The 18,722-nt window shown below is 39.7% G+C and overlaps 1 protein-coding gene across 3 annotated transcripts in view; it reads right to left on the bottom strand.

Annotated features, from left to right (window-relative positions):
• Positions 1–360: 360 nt before the first annotated feature.
• LOC149255274 (small ribosomal subunit protein uS15-like) overlaps positions 361–18,722 on the bottom strand; it is a 176,523-nt gene continuing 158,161 nt past the window's right edge. For 2 of the 3 annotated variants that reach the window (XM_089457195.1, XM_089457193.1), the window contains exon 5: positions 849–1,167. In XM_089457195.1, coding sequence (XP_089313321.1) covers positions 1,134–1,167 — 34 coding nt within the window. In that variant the 3' untranslated portion in view covers positions 849–1,133. Of the gene's footprint in view, positions 660–848; positions 1,168–18,722 lie in introns of those variants that run through there. The other variant, XM_089457194.1, reaches the window with a different exon arrangement.

Genomic DNA, 18,722 nt, shown 5'->3' on the forward strand with positions numbered 1-18,722 from the left:
CAAATCAAGGCTTTTAACCGGAAAAATACAATACGAGTAACCCGTGGCACTACATGACCGATAGGCAAGTAGACAAACTCATGGGTAGCCGTCCTTTTAACCATCGATATCATTAAGGACATGAATGAGAACATGAGGTCATTTAGTCTTTTTAGCAAATAACTATAACACAAAAGCATCACAGAAGTTAATCCCTTAACATGGGACAATGATCCAAATTCAAAACATGAAAGATGCATTATGATTAAATAAACATTAACATTCAATAAACTATCAAAGTAATCTACGAATCATAACGTATGAGAAAAATCAACTATCATAGTAATCTATGAATCATAACCTATGAGAAAAAGTCAGCAGTACACATATTTATACCCATCCAGCAAAATCCTAATTAAGTTTAAACACATTTAATGCTCCAGAAGGTTTCTTCACAATTAAAACTGCCAGAAGAAATCTTCATAATCGAAACTGAAACAATTTACCATATTTTGACTGCAGAGCATCCTCAGAAACCAGAAACCAAACACGGCCAATTTCAAATTAAATATGAACAGCATATTTATCCATCCAAACTTGTGTAAATGGTTTAACAACCAGAGAAATATCCTTAAACATGGATAGACTATATCAAAATTGGAATGCAAGTAGTGCATCTCCTGCACAACCAGTAAAACAGAAATTAAGTGCACCTTAAATGCAATAACAAACCTTTATTTACTATCACATGCAACAGTCTCATATCCCGAAGAGTTCATCATAATCAAAACTGCTAAAAGAGTTCTTCATAATTAAAACTGAGACAATTTACCATATCTTCAATAAAGGTGACCTCTTAGAATTACTCAGAAAACAAAACAGGGTCTACTTTGAATTAAATATAAACTGCATATATAATCCACAAATTTGTTTAATATGGTTTACAGCCAAAGAAATACCCTTATACAGATAGACTATCAAAATTGGCATGCAAGTGGAACTGCTGTACATGGATGGACTATATCAAAATTCGTATGCAAGTGGATCTGCTATACACGGATAGACTCTATCAAAATTGGTATGCAAGTGGATCTTCTGTACAACCTGTCAAATGAAACTCAAATGCAATAGCAAGCCATTGATTCTGTAATATATTAAGCAACAAGTGTGCTGGCCGTAGAAGATTCACTGCAGAATCAATGCAAGAAATTAAGCCAATAAAAAGCTCAGATACACTTGTTAAAAAACTCAAGACCATGAAACATCGAAAACGAAATTAACATGGAAAGACTAATTTGTACCTACAGAAGAAAACCAAATATTAATTCATTTGTTGAAGGCCAAGAATGCAAACATATTTTTTCATGAAAGACAGGATCCTTTCTTAAGATCCCTTAGAGCAAGAACCTAAAGGTATTAATTAATGAAAAAGTACGCTGACAGAAAGATCATTTAGTACATAAATCAACTGTTGAAATCCTCAAAGTTCCTATCACATTAAAGTCTAAAGGGAATCTTGGCCCCTGATTGTAGATGCAAGAGATCATATGCAACAAATGGCGTTGATCAAGTATCTACAACCACAACCCTGTGCAGGAAAGGAAGGTTTGTTGGCCTCTTACTGTAGGTGCAAGAGGTCATATGAAACAAAAGGCATTGATAAGTACTTACAACCACAAATCTGGGCAATAAAATAAGAGTGGCTGAAAACATAAGATTTTGCATACAAGGGACAATCATTCCATCCTAGAGTTTACAAAGAATCCCTTTCACACATATGCATTGATTAACTATGGGGAGTAGGGGCTTAAGAGGATTTACCTACTCCATGTGTGATGAATATATATGAATCAACGGGATTTAAACCCAAAAATTTATTGCTCAAGACCAACCAATGAACCGCTTTAACAGGTTAAAATAAAAGAGCCAGTGGGACTGCAACATGGATCTCAAGCTCTTAAAATTGTGTGACTTTGAGAGCCTAATGAAATATAGCTAGGACCTAGGAAAGTCAAAACCCCAATACTATTTCTTGTCTTCCTAGTTCAGCTGTGGTGGTTATCATGATTAACATTTTTTCTATATATTCTAGACCTCTTATTTTTTCCATTTCTACCGATTAATATTTTTACTGTGGCCATTTTCTGTGTTTCTAAAATTTGAATGAGATTTTAATATCATCATTCTCAAAGTATATTGTATTGCATAATTAAAAGATAAGGAAAGGACACAATAAAAATTTTAAATAGTATCTATCAAATTAGCCAATGGGATAAAAATATATCATTTAAAATCTAACAAAGAGCACATAAGACATCTTCAAACTCAGTTTGAAACCAGCAAAGAAAATACAAAATAGTTAGTATAGCAAAATGCTAACAGTAGAATTAAAAGAACACATGTGCTCAAGTGTCCAAGTTTCTAACAATGAAATTGCAACCAGGCCTGAGTGATCTACCAAGTGCACAGCAGTATTAGCAGTGGAAACTTTTCTAACACCCAAACTGCTCCACACAAGCTCTGTTAGATTGTGACAACAATTGTAAAAATCAAAATTTACATCAAGTAAATATTAAATATTTGATAGTTTGTATAACAGGTAAGTTCATGTAACACATGTAATGGTGCCAAGATAAACAAAGGGGTTGAATTGGTTGCAATCCTCAATGTAATGAGTAAATAAAATAATTTTTTCCATTTCTACGGATTAATATTTTTACTGTGGCCATTTTCTGTGCTTTTAAAATTTGAATGAGGTTGTAAAATCATCATTTTCAAAGTATATTGTATTGCAGAAATAACAGATAAGGAAAGGACAGAATAATTTTTTTAAATAGTATCTATCAAATCAGCCAATGGGATAAAAGTAATCATATGAATCTAACAAACATAACACATCTTAATAGTTATGAACACGGGTGCTGTCTAGAGTTTCTAACAATAAAATTGCAACCAGGCCTGAGTGATCCACCAAGTGACTATTCTAATGCCCAAACAACTCCAACCAAGCTCTGTTAGATTGTAACAACAATTAAAAGAAATTGTAAAAATCAAAATTTACATGAAGTAAATATTAAATATTCGGTAGTTTGTATAACAACTTGAACACATGTAATGGTAATGGTATGTATGTAGCCACAAAGATGGGTTGAATTGGTTGTTGTTGAAATATGTAACTCTTCATAATATGTAATGTACTCTTGATTTTTGTATGTTGTAAAAAGAAAAAAAGAAATTTTGTATGTTGTAAAAAGAAAAAAAGAAAATTATTATTATTATTTTTTGTATAGCATGGGTTTCATGCTCAAGATCAATTTATTTTAGGTCAGGCATCCATTGTGTGCTTCTAGGGCTTGTCATAGAGTCAAGAAGTCAATAGAGTCATTGGCATATGTAAAAGATCCCATTGGGCATTTTGTAACAGGTCAAAAGAATTATTTAAGTCAAAATGTCAAACTACCCCTCCAAGACCAAGTCGGCCTGGCAGCCCCCAAATAGCTAGATGTGCCATTGTCTCTGCCACCTCCATGTGGTCCCTCGCCCATCTGTTATGATCGTATATTTGAAGGTGGGTCTCCCAACCCCGAAACAATGGCTTTTCATTGGTGTAGTTGGTGTGGAAAAAGTCCCGAAAAAATCATGATTTATTCCTAAAATTCCATTTTTGGGCAAAACGATTAAATCGCACAATTTTTTGGCGACTTTTTGGCAAACGAAAAAATCACAATTTTTTCATATTACTCCCGATTTAATCGGGAGTCAACCCAAAAAGTCGGCCTCCCTTCCCAACCCGTGGATAAAAATCTGGAAAAGGTTAATTTCTCATTATTTTCGCTATGTATTTTGGCATTCGGCACTGTGGAGATACAAGAGTTTGCCATTGCATTAAGAGGAGGATATTAGCATTAAGAGGAGCCCACTCTATTAAGGTATGTTTCTAATTAATGCGAGATACCTGTTTCTTAAATCTTTCCACGGATTGTAATATGTATATGGCTATGCGGTTATGCCACTGGAAACTTCTCCATCTTCCTGGAAACAATGAGTAATTTTACTATTTTAGAACCTCATACAGAAATCACTATGAGTGCAATCACTGTGCTTTGATTCTTGAATTGAGGGCTGTACACGGAATCTACACAGTACACACTGCACAGAGCCTAAAAATCTGTGGGCTGTAGCATATAATTTCAGAAAGCACTGGCGTTTGATCTGTAGCCTATACTTACGCAAAGCACCAATATCAGTGACTAAACAATGGACTTGTGATTTGTGACAATTGACTATTAGATATAAGACATTGACATAACTTATGTGACTTTAATTTGAAAATCTGGAAGCATCCTTTGTATATTTTTTTAGGTAACTATTGTGGTGATGTTGCTGTGATGAACGTTGATGACAAGACTCTTGTTATGAACCTTTATTGTATGACATTCATCCTTGAAAATCACCTACAGGACTATCCTATTGTTACAGCAAAACAGTGACATGACCTTAACTTGAAAGTTTGAAACAGTGACATAATCATAAATGATAAAATAGTGACCTTATAATGACTATATATTGACTTGATAACGGCAGTGTTCATGTGATGATAGTTGCAGTCCTTAGTGTAATAAGTTAATAACTGCTCAGCCTTCAATGTCCACATTGTGCACACTTTCTTTCTCGAATCTCAACTTCAGACTGCTCGTCATTTTCAACTGCAAGTTCATCCTTATGAATGTCCAATTCTACTTGAATATTCAATAAACTTCAAAATAGCTACTATGTATTGTAAATTTGTAATTTACTAATTTGTTTCTGAGTGCAATACAAATTATATTTTGCTGAGTTGAAGGCTGAAGCAATTTAATTTGTTTCAATGTTTTTTTGTGCCCAGGTTTAAATTCAAGTTCAAAGTTTAAAACAAAATGCCAAGGATTTTGGACGCTATGTGGGAATTTGGTGAACCTGATACTACACCCGAAACTAGGGGGATCAATAGAATGTATTTGACTTGCAAGTTGTGTGGCAAGCATATGTCAGGAGGTATCAACAGATTAAAATTCCATTTGGGGCAAATTCCGGGGCAAAATGTTGACCTTTGCACAAATACAACTCCAGAAATCATCTGACGGGCCATTCAATCATTGATGGATAAAGAGGACGGAAAGGACACCAGGGCAGCACTAAAAATCCAACTTGTAGGGGCCTCAAGAGTGGGGGGAATTGAGAGTAGCAGTGCTTCTTCAACATCACCTTCCTCACCCATAGGTCCCAACCCCTCATCTATCTCATCTTTTTTTGTTCCTAGAACCACAGCTAGTGCACAACCTGGGATCAAATCATCAATGAAAAAAAGGAAAAGGCAGAAGCTGACAAGTTGGTCAGTAAGTGTCTTCTATGGAGTGATGTTCCTTTCAACATTTCCAAGACAAACCCATTCTACCAGCCTATGTTTGATGTTGTTGTTGTCGTTGGCCCGGGGTACAAAGCCCCCACCTTTGCAGAATTGAGAGGGCCTCTTCAAGATGAAAAGACTGATTGCACTGCTAGATTGGCAGAGTTTAGGGCATCATGGGAACAAACTAGATGCACAGTCATGTCAAATGGTTGGACTGACCAGAAGGGTAAGACCCTTCTTAACTTCTTGGTTAGTTGTCCTAAGGGGACAATGTTTATGAAATATGTTGATGCATCTGCACACATTAAAGATGCACGTACATTATGTGAGTTGTTGGACATCTTCATTCAGGAAGTAGGCCCAAGCAATGTTGTCCAAGTCATAATGGACAACGCTGCAAATTATGTTGCAGCTAACAAGATTCTTATGGAGAGGTATCCTAACTTGTTTTGGACACCTTGTGTTGCTCATTGCATTGACTTGATGTTGGAGGATATAGGTAAGATTCCTATTGTGAGGGATATTGTTGAATCATCCAAGAGCATAACAAAATTTATATATAACCATGCATCTGTGCTTAGCTTGATGAGAAAATACACCAAAAACAAAGAGTTGGTGCGTTCTGCCATTACACGATTTGCCACTACTTTCATATCTCTTCAGTCTTTGTTGAATTCTATGTGGGATGTGAAGAGCATGTTTCTCTCAGCGGATTCACGTTCTTTATCTATTAGCCGCAAACCAAAGGGAGAGGGCATACGCAGACTAGTTTCATATGATCAGAGCTTTTGGGCAGGAGTAGAGGAGGTGTGTGCCATTTCATTTGGTAAGGGTTCTTCTGTTGGTTGATGGAGACAAGCCCGCAATGGGCTACTTGTATGAGGCCATGGATAGGGCCAAAGAAGCCATTCGTGCTTATTATGCAGATAAGGGAGACGAGGGGTTAGAGAAACAACAGGTCATATGGAGAGTGATTGATCAACGATGGAACAATACCCTCCATCGCCCCATTCATGTTGCAGGTATCTACCTCAACCCTGCATTTTCTTAAGCCTATGGTTTCAGATTTGATGCTGAGGTGATGGATGGATTTTTCACTTGTGTCGAGAGGATGGTGTCATTTGAGCAAGAATGTGAAGATATTTCTAAAGAAATGGAGGTCTATAGGATGGGAGGTGGCACATTTGGTTTTAACATGGCTATTAAGAATAGGACGACCAAAATGCCAGGTAAGCTTCAGTTTGTTTCAAACTTTCAAGTTTAGAATTTCAATGTTTTTTTTATGTTTCTCATTTTTCTTTTAACTTGTAGATGCTTGGTCGACAAGCTATGGTGCGAGAGTACCCCATCTCCAAAAGCTTGCCATTCAAGTGCTCAGCCAAACATGCAGTTCCTCTGGGTGTGAGCGCAACTGGAGTGTATTTGACAAAATACACAGCAAAAAGCGCAACAGGTAAAAAGATTTCAAATGAAATTTTTTGATTTCATTTGATTAATTTTAATATTTAAATTTTCTAAGCACTAATTTACAATCTATGACCCTAATACAAATTGGAGTCCCAACGCCTCAATGACATGGTCTACGTCTACTACAATCTTTGATTGTGGGTGAGACAGCTTCAGAAACCTACTGATGTGGAAGCCATCTCATTGGACAATATTGATACCACCTCTTCATGGAGAGTCGAGACTGAGAGGCCGATCATGGACTCGATCCCGGATTGGTTAGGTGTGGATCTAGAGGATGTAGCTGTTGCAGGGGAGGGAGAGCCAGAGGTAGAGGAGGAGGAGCAACATCAGGGTCAGGGGGCACTGGCAGAGCTGGATGAGGATGATGATGAGGAGGTGACATCATCTAGGATGGGCAGCAACAGCATAGGACAGAGGCCACCTCTTCCATCGCTTCTAGAGGACAATTGAGTCCATTTGTATCCCCAGGGGCAGGGCCTTCTTCCTCTAGAGGAAAAGGCAAAGCCGTTCCCTCTTCCCGTAAAAGGGGAAGAGGATCTCAGTGACTGATTACTTGATGACTTTTAGATGACTCATGATATACATTTATTATATTTTTTGTTGATATTTTGACTCTTGAGAGTTGAGACTCATACAAGACTCAAAATTCAAGAGTTGATTCACTATTTTGGTATGTGATGTAGCACTAGACTTCATATACATATTATATATTAGCTTTCTTTACATGTTTATGTGGAAATGCATTTATTTGTTGTGGAAACTCTAGATGTTAAAAAAATAAAAATAAAAATGAATAATTTTGTGTTTTTTAAATTTGCTGACTTTTTGCCGACTTTTTAAAAAAACTCCCAACTTTGCTGAGTTTTTCAACTTTTGGACCCTTGCCGAATTAATCCCGACTTCGACTTTTTCCACATTGTAGTTGAGTGATTTTACTTACTTATCATGGACACTTTGGCATGGATTGGTGGGGCGATTTGGCAGAAAGAGTGGGCTAGGTCTGTATTCTTGTCTCTTCTACCCGATTTTGTGGTTAGCCTTGTATCCTAGCCCTGTGGGATCTTCCTTCTTTACTAGCCACTAGCTTTAGGGTTGGCACTACATGGGAAATCCTCATTTTGGTAGTGTGGTCTTGTTTCCTAACACCATATACATCATTCTCAACTCATTTTAACCCCATTCATCACTTTTCCCATCCAGGTCCACATGTGTCTACTGGGTTCACATAAGATTAGCTTCCCCTCCCCTTAACCACATTCTGGGTTGGCCATGAAATGATGCCCCGAAGGTTGATACAACTACAAAGAAAATAAAAAGCATAATTTGGCCACTCTCAACAAGAAATGTACTACAAAATGAAAAAGATGGTCGAGACATACAAATTTAGCACGTGGGAAAAAACCAAACATTAGCTCTACCCCTTATTTATGGCCATCACCCTAGTTCCTATGGGCCTTAGATGAGCCCCTCAACATTAAGGAACCCATGATTGCCCTAACCCTTGGTGGGCAATGAAATACCCCACCTTAAAAGGGGTTACCCATTATTATATCCTACACATCATGTTCTGATCCCTTGGAGCCCTGAGCACTTATGAAGAAAAATCAATTAAAGGCAAAAGGCATAGAAGAAGGGTGGAAAAACAAAGGTCAGGCTAACTCATGTACCACGATTTGCTCCCTCCTACACTCATGTACCCAAGTGTGGGCTTCCCTCAATATAGATGCCCTTGTAACATGACATGTGGCCTGAATCCTTCCGTTGATCCCCAATCTGTACCATCATTATATCACATGCTACCTACCCATTGATGGATGTACCATGGACATGTGTTAAAATTGGCAACTAGGGCCAAACTCCATGTGGGTCATCTTATTTATGGCAACTGATATTTTTCTTGGATTGGATTCCTCTCTCCGAGAGGTGTCGGATTGATCTAAAGATCATCCGATTCTGAAATGTGTTTATTGAGATATGAATTTATTTATATTATTTGACAAATTGTCAAGGTCGGCCAATAAGCAAATTACCCCCAACTCAACCTCAACGTTGCATTTAAATAGAGGAGACCTCAAGTCATTTGAGGCACACATTATCTCATGATCTCTCTCTCCACATGTTTTGGGTTTGTCTTCTCTCAAGGAAGACGTTGTGGAAAGAGCTGTGTTGCACGGGTACCCGCACCCAGGGGTGGGGTTCTCGAACCCGTCCCGGGTTCCCGCACCCAAGTACCGGATTCGGGTACGGGTTCTTCCCAGACGAACCCAGAAGAATCGGGTTCTTCCATGAAGAACCGGGTTCTTCAAAAAAAAAATTGGGTTCTTTTCCTTTAACGGGTTCTTGGGTTCTTGGGTTCTTCGGGTGCTTGGGTTCTTGGGTTCTTCGGGTTCTTCGGGTTGGGTTCTTCGGGTTCTTTGGGTTCTTCATAAAAAAAACTATATTAAAAATTTAATTTTCAAATAATTTTTTTTATTGAAATTAAAAAAATAACTTATAACGAAGGTAAAACTTATAACAAAACCTAAAAAACCCTAAATCAATTCTTGTAAATCAATTTGGAATGGAACATTCTTCCACGGTCCTTACCATCAAAACCTATGTTGCACGGGTACCCGCACCCGGTTTTTTAAGTTTTTTACAAGTCTTGTTTTTTAAGAATTCTTGTAAATCAATTTGGAATGAAACATTCATTCCCGAGCCAAATAACCATCAAATTATAAACTGTAAATGCACACATACAGGTTCAGACATTTTCGGTCAAATAGAAAGTAGGATTGAGACCAGCCATAAGCTGTAATCAGCTGATGCTGTTAAATGGCGAAGGGCTATTTTGGACAACGGCTAAATTAAGTATCAAAATCTGCCAATTTCTCACAGCATTCTGATAACATCATGTTAAGATTAAAACTAGGAAAATATGCCTAAATTATATATGGTCTCTACAGACTTGTACACCAAGTAATCTCTAAAAATTGCGAAGATGTTTTATGTTTAGATAATTAATATTCAGGCAGAGCTTCGCACTTAAAGACAAACTATCCCTCAAGCCATCAGATGGCTGTTGTGCATTTTATTGGGAAACAAAGACTGATAAGCGTGTTTTGTGGAAGGGTAAGGCTGCCACTGTTTTTGGGATTGCTTTACCACAGAGCACACCATGCATGGGGCAGGTGGATGATTAGACATCAAGAAAATTCTAGACCACTATCAGGTTAAGAAGAATCTCCTATGAAAAAATTGTGTTTTTATATGGGAGAGACTAAACATTCAAAGCAAAGTTACAAGCTCAAGCTCCAGCCAGAATGAGCAATTTCAATAAGGAGAGAAGTTGTCTTGAAATTAGAGCAGGAGGCAGAAATGCTAACACTCCTTGGCTGTGTAGGAGGAAGGATCTGTACGACCACTGCCTGATTCATTGATAGGCATCTTTGCAAATGAAACTAAGCTGCATAGTTATTTTAAAGCCTGTGTGTGACAAAATCTGTCTCAAGTTTCACCAAAATAGCTGAGTCTAGCATTTATCCTAGTATGTATTTTGAATTTTCAGTTTTAGTAGGTGTCATGGTCACACGGAAAAGATTCAAAAGAACAGTTTTTTGGTGATAAATTTTGAAATTTCAATGTCAATGTTGAATGTTCAATGATGTGCATGTTTGAATGATTATCATTAAAGTTTTCTTGTTTAAAGTTGAAAAAATATACAAATTCAAATTTCATATATATTATTAATTATAAATTTATAATTTATTAAATATAATTATTAAAATTTAATATTATTATATTACCCGATGAACCCACGCACCCTGTTTCCAAAAATGCCGTCCCCGTCCCCGTCCCCGTCCCCGCACCCACGTTTCCTGGCAACATAGGGAAAGAGTCATCAAGAGAGTCCTAGCCACAGATCAGATGTGCCCTAGCCGCAGTCAAAGAAGGAGGCCCTATCCGCAGTCGAAGAGAGGCTCCTAATCCGCAAAAAAAGCAAGATATAGCCACAGTCATCTAAGGTCATCTAGCTGTAGTCAAGAGAGATATAGATCCTGTCAAGAAGAGGCCTATCCACAGCAAAGAAGGCCCTAATCCGTAGCTAGAGGGAGGCCCTAATCTGCAATTCAAGAAGAGGCCTAATACGCAACTAAGGAGAGACCCTAAGCTGCAGAAAAAGAAGGCTCTTATACACAGCTAGAAGGATACCTAATCCACAGCTAAGAGAAGTCATAAGACAAAGCAAAAGAAGCCCTAGAAGCAGAGTGGATGCTATAGGTACAGCGTGGGAAAGAGACATTGTTTGGGTGACTGTTTGGGTGTCCTAGCTGTGTTAGAGAGATAGGTCTATGCGTTGGTCTTGAAACTGCCCCAAAGGAGCAGTGTGGAGGGCAGCATCCCATTGGAGGACAGTCGCAATCAACAGAAGCAATTCTGGGCCAGTTTGATGGGCTGTTAGGGACTGTGGTTAGTGCCCTAACTAGTCCCAGAATTGCAGCATTGCAGCAAGTTAAAGTGTTGGCATTCTTATAGACTAAATGTTGTTGCGTTAAGGGTGGTTGGACACTAGTTTGGAGACGGTTGCTATGTGCTAGGCCGCAGGCCATAGCACCATAGTGAGGGCTGCTAAGGGCAGTCAAGGATGTGCACAATTTCATGGAAGGACTTATTCAAGTGCCCTAACCAGATCAGCAAATCAATACTGTCAAGGAAGCTTAGGGTTGCTGCAAGTACCCTAATCAGAACAGCTATCTACTGCAGAATGAAATCAGATTTATGAGCAGTGTTTGGGCTGATTGTATTTACAGTTGCAAGCCAAAGTTGCCTAGGTTTGATCAAGCTACCTAGAGGTAGAATTCTGCCATGTTTGACCAGCAGTGACTTCTCTAGTCAAGGCTTTACTGCTGCTGTCATAAAATATCAGTTTTGTATATTTGTACTATCTCTCTCTCTGTTGAACTATTGAAGAATATAAGAAGAATTGATCAAGGGTTTCCCCACATTGGGGTTTGTCCCTGGCTGGTGCCACATCTTATGTCCTCTTGTCTTGGCTTGTCTTCTACTGCGTATTTTTATGTTCTATTTGCATTTTTCTATCATGTTGATGTGATTGCTAATCTAGATATTGATATTGGGCTAATAAGAAAATTGAAGTAAATTGCTCTTAAGCATAGAACATACCAAAAATTAACATGGTATTAGAGATGAGGTGAACACAAAGCCCAAGCAAGAGTGAAAGAGAAATCACTGAAGACAGTTGGAAAGGACAAAAGGCTCAATGGGTTCCTCATCCCACTTCCCGGCTGAAGACAAGCTAGGTGAACACAAAGCCCAAGCAAGAGTGAAAGAGCTATCACTGAAGACAGATGGAAGATGTCTCTTGATCTGACATTGGAAGAACAAGAAGTGTTGGATTATGTGAAGGGTAAAATCCTCGAGCCTCCATCAAATGCATCGGCTGCTACAAAGAACAAGTACACCAAGGGTGAAGTCAAAGCGAAGAAGATTATCAGAGATTCCATTGACAAGCGTCTGGTGGCCTACATCTCCGATTTGAACACCTCCAAGGAGATCTATGATAGATTGGTAAGCATGTTCAAGGTTAGTGATGCAAATCAAAATTTATTTCTCAAAAATAAGCTAAAGAATATTAAGAAAGGCAAGGACGAGGATATTCAATCCTACTTCTTAAGGATCACTGAGATCAAGACTGATCTTCTATCGATTGGAGAAGTCATTCCTGACAGGGAACTTACTATCGCTACCCTTGGAGGGCTCCCACCCGAGTTGTATATATTTAGAACCACTATTCTCAATAATAATCGAATTTTGGGATTTGAAGAATTGATGTCAAGATACCTTCAGGAAGAAACAAGAATGGTGGAGCAAGAAATGCCTTCTAACAGAGGCAACCCCACTGGTTTCTCCACTCATGCCAAAAGGAGAAATAATGCAGGGTCTAAATGTCATTTCAATGGAAAGCCCGGATCCAAGGGTGGAAGGAAAGGCAGATGCTTTGCTTGCAATAAGTTTGGCCACTATGCAAGGGAGTGTCCAAATAGAAGGGACACATCACATGATGATGATCACAATCATTCCAGGGGCAACTTCAACAACAATGATCGAAGGAATGACAGGTACAATGGCAAAGGAAAAAGAAATGCGGGACATCAAGGAATTGGTCGACCCTCCAATAAAGCAAGGAACTCCAGGTATGAAGAATCGAATGTTGTTAACAATAAGCAAAAGGAGTATTATCCTATATCAGCCCTCTCCTCTACTTCTCCTTTGGACACTTTGGGAAATTGGCTTATTGATAGTGATGCTTCAAGGCACTTCACCAGATACAACGAAGCGCTCTCTAATCTGATAGAGAAGGAAACAAACTTGGGGATTATTCTCGGAGACAATGCCACCTATCCCGTAAAGGGTGTAGGGAATGTTACTCTTCAATTTGTTAAAATTGGCAACCAGGGCAAAACTTCATGTGGGTCATCTTATTCATGGCTAATAATATTTTTATTAGATTCCTCTCGTCGAGAGGTGTAGGATTGATATAAGGATCATCCAATTTCGATAAGTATTCATGGAGATATGAATTTATTTTGATTATGGAATTATTATCAAGCCGACCTACAACTCATGTAGGCTCAGAAGCCCAACAGTCGCATCTATTCACCCACCAACGTTGTGTATAAATATAAGAGGACTTTTCCTCATTTGGACTCACTCATCTCATCACATCTCTCTCTCTCTACTGCGCAGATATGAGTCTCTTCTCTACTGCGCTGAAATGGGTCTCTCTCTCTCACACATGTGAAGCCGGAAACTGCTGAAACTGAAGCTGCAACTGCAAAAGTAAAGATTGACTTGCGTGGCCTAGAATATCTCCTCTTTCGAACTACGTTGTAGGGTCATCTGAACCTCCTTTGAAAGACGCAACTTTTGGTGGTGGAATGAAGTCAATCTGACGAACGGTTTGCAAGATATCGACTGCCCTAGTTTGAAGCCGGAAACTGCTGAAACTGAAGCTGCAACTGCAGAAGTAAAGATTGACTTGCGTGGCCTAGAAGATCTCCTCATCTGAACTGCGCTGTAGGTTCATCTGAACCTCCTCTGGAAGCCGAAACTTTTGGTGGTGGAATGAAGTCAATCCGACTGTCGGTTTGTGAGATATGGTCTGCCCTAGTTTGATAATGAAGCCGCTAATGTTGATGCTACTGATCTAGGGTTTGCTACTGCTGATATGAATCAGATTTATTGTACTATTTCTCTCTGCTGAATTATTGAAGATAAAAGAAGATTTGATCAAAGGGTTTCCCCACACATTGTGGGGTTTGTCCCTGGCTAGCCGCCACATCTTGTGTCTCTTGTCTTGGCTTGTTTTTTGTCGATCGTTTAATATTTTATCTGCACTTTACTTTATGTACATGTGATTGCTAATCGGTGGAATATAATAAGAAAAAGAAGTAAACTGTTATAAACATAGAACATACCATAATTTAACATGGTATCAGAGCTGAGGTGAAGACAAAGCCCGAGCAAGAGCAAGAGCAATCATTGAAGAGAAGATTGGCAAGGCTATCCTAAAAGAACTATGGGGTCCTCAACACTCTTTCCTGCCGAAAACAAGCTCCGTGAGAAAGCTGACTATCACGGATGGAAGATGTCTATCGATCTAACCCTTGAAGATCAAGGAGTGCTGGACCATGTAAGAGGCAATATTGTTGAGCCTTCATCAAATGCATCTGTTGCTGCCTGGAACAAATGGAAAAATGGAGAAGTCAAAACAAAGAAGATCATCCGGGACTCTATCGACAAGCACTTGGTGGCCTACATCTCTGAACTGGACACCTCCAAGGAAATCTACGATAGACTGGTGAGTTTATTTAAAGTTAATGATGCAAATCAAGTTTTGTTTCTTAGAAATAAGCTGAGGGAAATCAAGAAGGGTAAAGATGAAAGTATGCAAGCATACTTCTTAAGAATCACTGAGATTAAGAACGATCTCCTATCTATTGGGGAAACTATTACTGACAGAGAAATGGCACTCACAACTCTTGGAGGATTGCCATTTGAATGGTATGTGTTCAGGACTACTCTTTTGAACTATAATGTAATTCCTGGTTTCGAGAAATTAATGGCTAGATGCATTCAAGAAGAAACAAGGGAAGAAGTGCAAGAAATGCCCATGCCTAAAGGTCCTCCTACTGCCTTTTCTTCTCATGCAAAGAAAAGAAATAATTCCAGGACTAAATCAAAAAAGGTTGGACCTAAGGCTAGAAGAAAATGACGATGTTACATTTGCGATAAAGCAAGTCACTATGTATGAGATCATGAGCATCATGAGGAATGAGATCATGGACATAAAGGGCAACATGAGATCATGGACATATAGGATAGCATGATGATGATGCACACTAGTTTGAGCAGCATTATGATGGATAAAATCATGGACATGGGCAGCATGATGATAATCATGATTAGAGAAGCATGGTACAGTATGCAGTGGTGCAACTCGAAATCCCTCTGATGCAATCAAAGGAATGACAAATTCAACAGCAAAGGTAAGAGGAGAGCTGGGAATCAAGGAAGAGGACAAGCATTCAAGAAGGCTAGAAATTCTAGGATGTATTAAATGCACCTGACCTCGAAAAAGGAACCTAGTGTCCATCTTGGCAATGGAAGACAGAGGCTACAAGGTAACCTTCAGCAATGGCAAGGTATGTATATGGGAAAATAATGTTAAAGATGCCTTTACTCTTGGGTTTAGTGTTGATTCATTATATCAGGTCGATGGAAGTCCGCTAGGTGTCATGTCTTGTGACACATCTCTTTAGTCTGAACTTTGGCATCGGAGGTTTGCCCACCTTCATTACAAAGCTATACCCAATGTAAGACAGATGGTAACAGGGATGCCTGAATTCCAAGTAGAGAAAGAAGGTGTATGTCCGGGATGTGCCAAAGGAAAGCTCAAAAGGGGACCATTCCCCTCAAGCCAAAGCAAGACCTCCGATATATTACAATTGGTTTACTCAGGCATACCTGAGGTTGGCATTAAGAGGGAGACTACTACACCACATACTCCTGAGCAGAATGGTGTGGTGGGAAGGAAGAATCACCGATGATGGAAGCTGTCTGGGCCATGGTACATGATCAAAGTCTTCCTAAGTTTCTATGGGCTGAAGCTGCAAACACTGCCGTATATGTACAAAATCGATGCCCTCATCAAGCATTGGGTTCCAAGACTCCTGAAGAAAAATTCACCGGTAAGAAACCTGATGTTTCTCATTTTAAAATTTTTGGAAGCCCTGTATACTTTCATGCGCCGAAAGAGAAAAGAAATAAATTGGGAGCATCTGGAAAGAAGGGAATTTTCGTGGGCTATGGTGAAAATACTAAAGGCTATAGAATCTATGTAACCGGTCAAAGGGAAGTCATACTTAGTCATGATGTCACCTTTGACGAAGATATAGCTCTCAGCAAGGTGATCAATCTTCCGACTTTGAGGAGCTCTCAAGAAGCCGACACCATGGAACCGAAAGAAAAGGATGATGAATCAATGCCTGATGTAGAAGAACCCATGGATCTGATTGATCCTCATCCACATGAGCCTTCCTCTTCTAGGAAGAGGCCTTCATGGCTTAGGGGGATACTTGATGATGCTGAAGGACATGCTGCACCCTGAGGAACCTTCCATCAAAGTAAGAAACTTAACAGGTATCAGGGATACCTGACCATCATGAGCACGATCATACAAAATGAACCTTCATCATTCTCAGATGTCATCAAGCATTAACTATGGAAGGATGCTATGACCATAGAATATGAGTCTATTATGGAGAATGATGTCTGGGAAGTAGTTCCCAGACCCTGGACAAGACAATTGTTACTTCAAAATGGCTTTACAAGATAAAGCATGCAGCAAATGGAAGTATGGAAAAGTATAAGGTTCATTTTGTTGCTCGTGGTTTATCCCAGAAGGGAGGTATAGACTATGATATTTGCACCTGTTGCCAGATATACGACCATCCGCTTGATCATAGCCCTTGTGGCTTCACAAGGATGGAACCTACATCAGATGGATGTTAAGACCGCGTTCTTGCATGGTTCTATCAAAGAAGAGGTCTATGTGGAGCAACCTGAAGGATTTGAGATTTATGATTGAAAATCTCATGTATGCAGGTTGAAGAAGGCTCTCTATGGGCTGAAGCAAGCACCCCGAGCATGGTATGAGAGGATCGATAGCTACTTGATGAAGCTGGGATTCACTAGGAGTGAAGCTGATCCTAACCTTTACTTTAAGGTTGAAGATGACAAGCCTCTCATACTGGTGTTGTATGTGGATGACTTCTTTCTAACAGGTGCAAACCCTCTCATTCACAAATGTAAGAGGGAGATGGCTTCTGAATTTGAAATAAAGGACCAAGGACTTGAAGTGTGGCAGAAGCCAAGGGAAATTTTCCTATCTCAAGGAAAATATGTGGTAAATATATTAGAAAGATTCGGTATGATGGACTGCAAGCCTGTGACTACCTCGAGGATCTTAACTTTTAGAAGTTATATGGTAGTGATGTCGGACCAGACTTGGGAAATGCTTCTGAGTTTCAAAAACTCATTCGCATTTATGTTCTTGGTGAACCTCCGTCCGAACATATGTTTTGCAGTTAGCATTGTGAGCTCATATTTGGTTGAGCCTCATTGGATTGATGCCAGGAATCTTTTGAGATGTCTTCAGGACACAATCTCTCATGGATTAAGATACACTGCCGGAGATGTGAGACTACTTGGATATACTGATGTTGATTGGGCAGGCAGTGTGGTGGACCGTAAGAGCACTTCCAGGTACTGTTTCACCTTGGGATCTGCTTCAATATCCTGGATGACCAGGAAGCAGAAGTTGGTGGCTTTGAGCACCGCCGAAGCAGGATATATTGTTGCTAGCATAACCTCGTGTGAGGCAGTCTGGTTGCGAAAGCTCTTCAGTGAGCTGTTTGGATTTACATTGGATACCACTGTGATTCTCTGTAACAACCAGAGGTGGGATTCAATTATTGAGGAATCCCGTATTCGTCAATTGCTCTAGCAGATAGACATCATCTGGGATATGGTAAGTCGATGAGCAAGGAAGCTCCATCACATTAAGATGATGTACAGGTTGATACACCTTGTCAAAGCCCCGAGGAAAGATCTAATCTGTGATTTTCCCAAACGACTTGGAGTCGGCAAGAAACCCTTGTACAAGGGTCCTGCATGTTGCATACATTGAGCTCTGGGAGCTCTGAGGGCTTGCGGTTCCTACTGGAGCAACATATGACCACAAGGTGACTCACCCTCCCCGGGTGGTGCACACTGGAACAAGATGATTCGCTCTCTTGTGGGACAAGATGATTCGCTCTCTTGTGGAACAGGATGAATCGCTCTCCTGTGTAGCAGGATGATTAGTTCTCCTGTGAGGCTGGGATTGATGTGTTCTCCATGGCAATTGTAGCAGGATTGATGTGTTCTCCTGTGAGGCCTGGATTGATGTGTTCTCCATGGCAATTGTAGCAGGATTGATGTGTTCTCCTGTGAGGACAGGATTGATTAGTTCTCCTGTCAAGGCATCCTACCCATGCAGTCTGGGACTCATGGGAAGTACCTCTCATCTGATCAATGAGCAGGGAAATGAAGTTAGGGACCATAGTAGTACCGATGGACGCATCGTTGTAACTACCGTACTCCCTACGCTAGGATGGCCTCCATTGATCTGGGATCAATGATACTGGTCTGGGACCAGTGGTAGGAGTTGTACCATACTATGATGTTGACTTCGGGTCGGTTGAGACTGGTCTGGGATCAGTGGTACATACTCTGAGACTGACTTTGAGTCAGTGGAGGATGATATTGGTCTGGGACCATT

This window comes from Pinus tabuliformis, chromosome 7 (assembly GCF_031772625.1).
Source record: "Pinus tabuliformis cultivar Carrire ecotype Pingquan chromosome 7, CPIR1, whole genome shotgun sequence".
NCBI lineage: Eukaryota > Viridiplantae > Streptophyta > Pinopsida > Pinales > Pinaceae > Pinus > Pinus tabuliformis.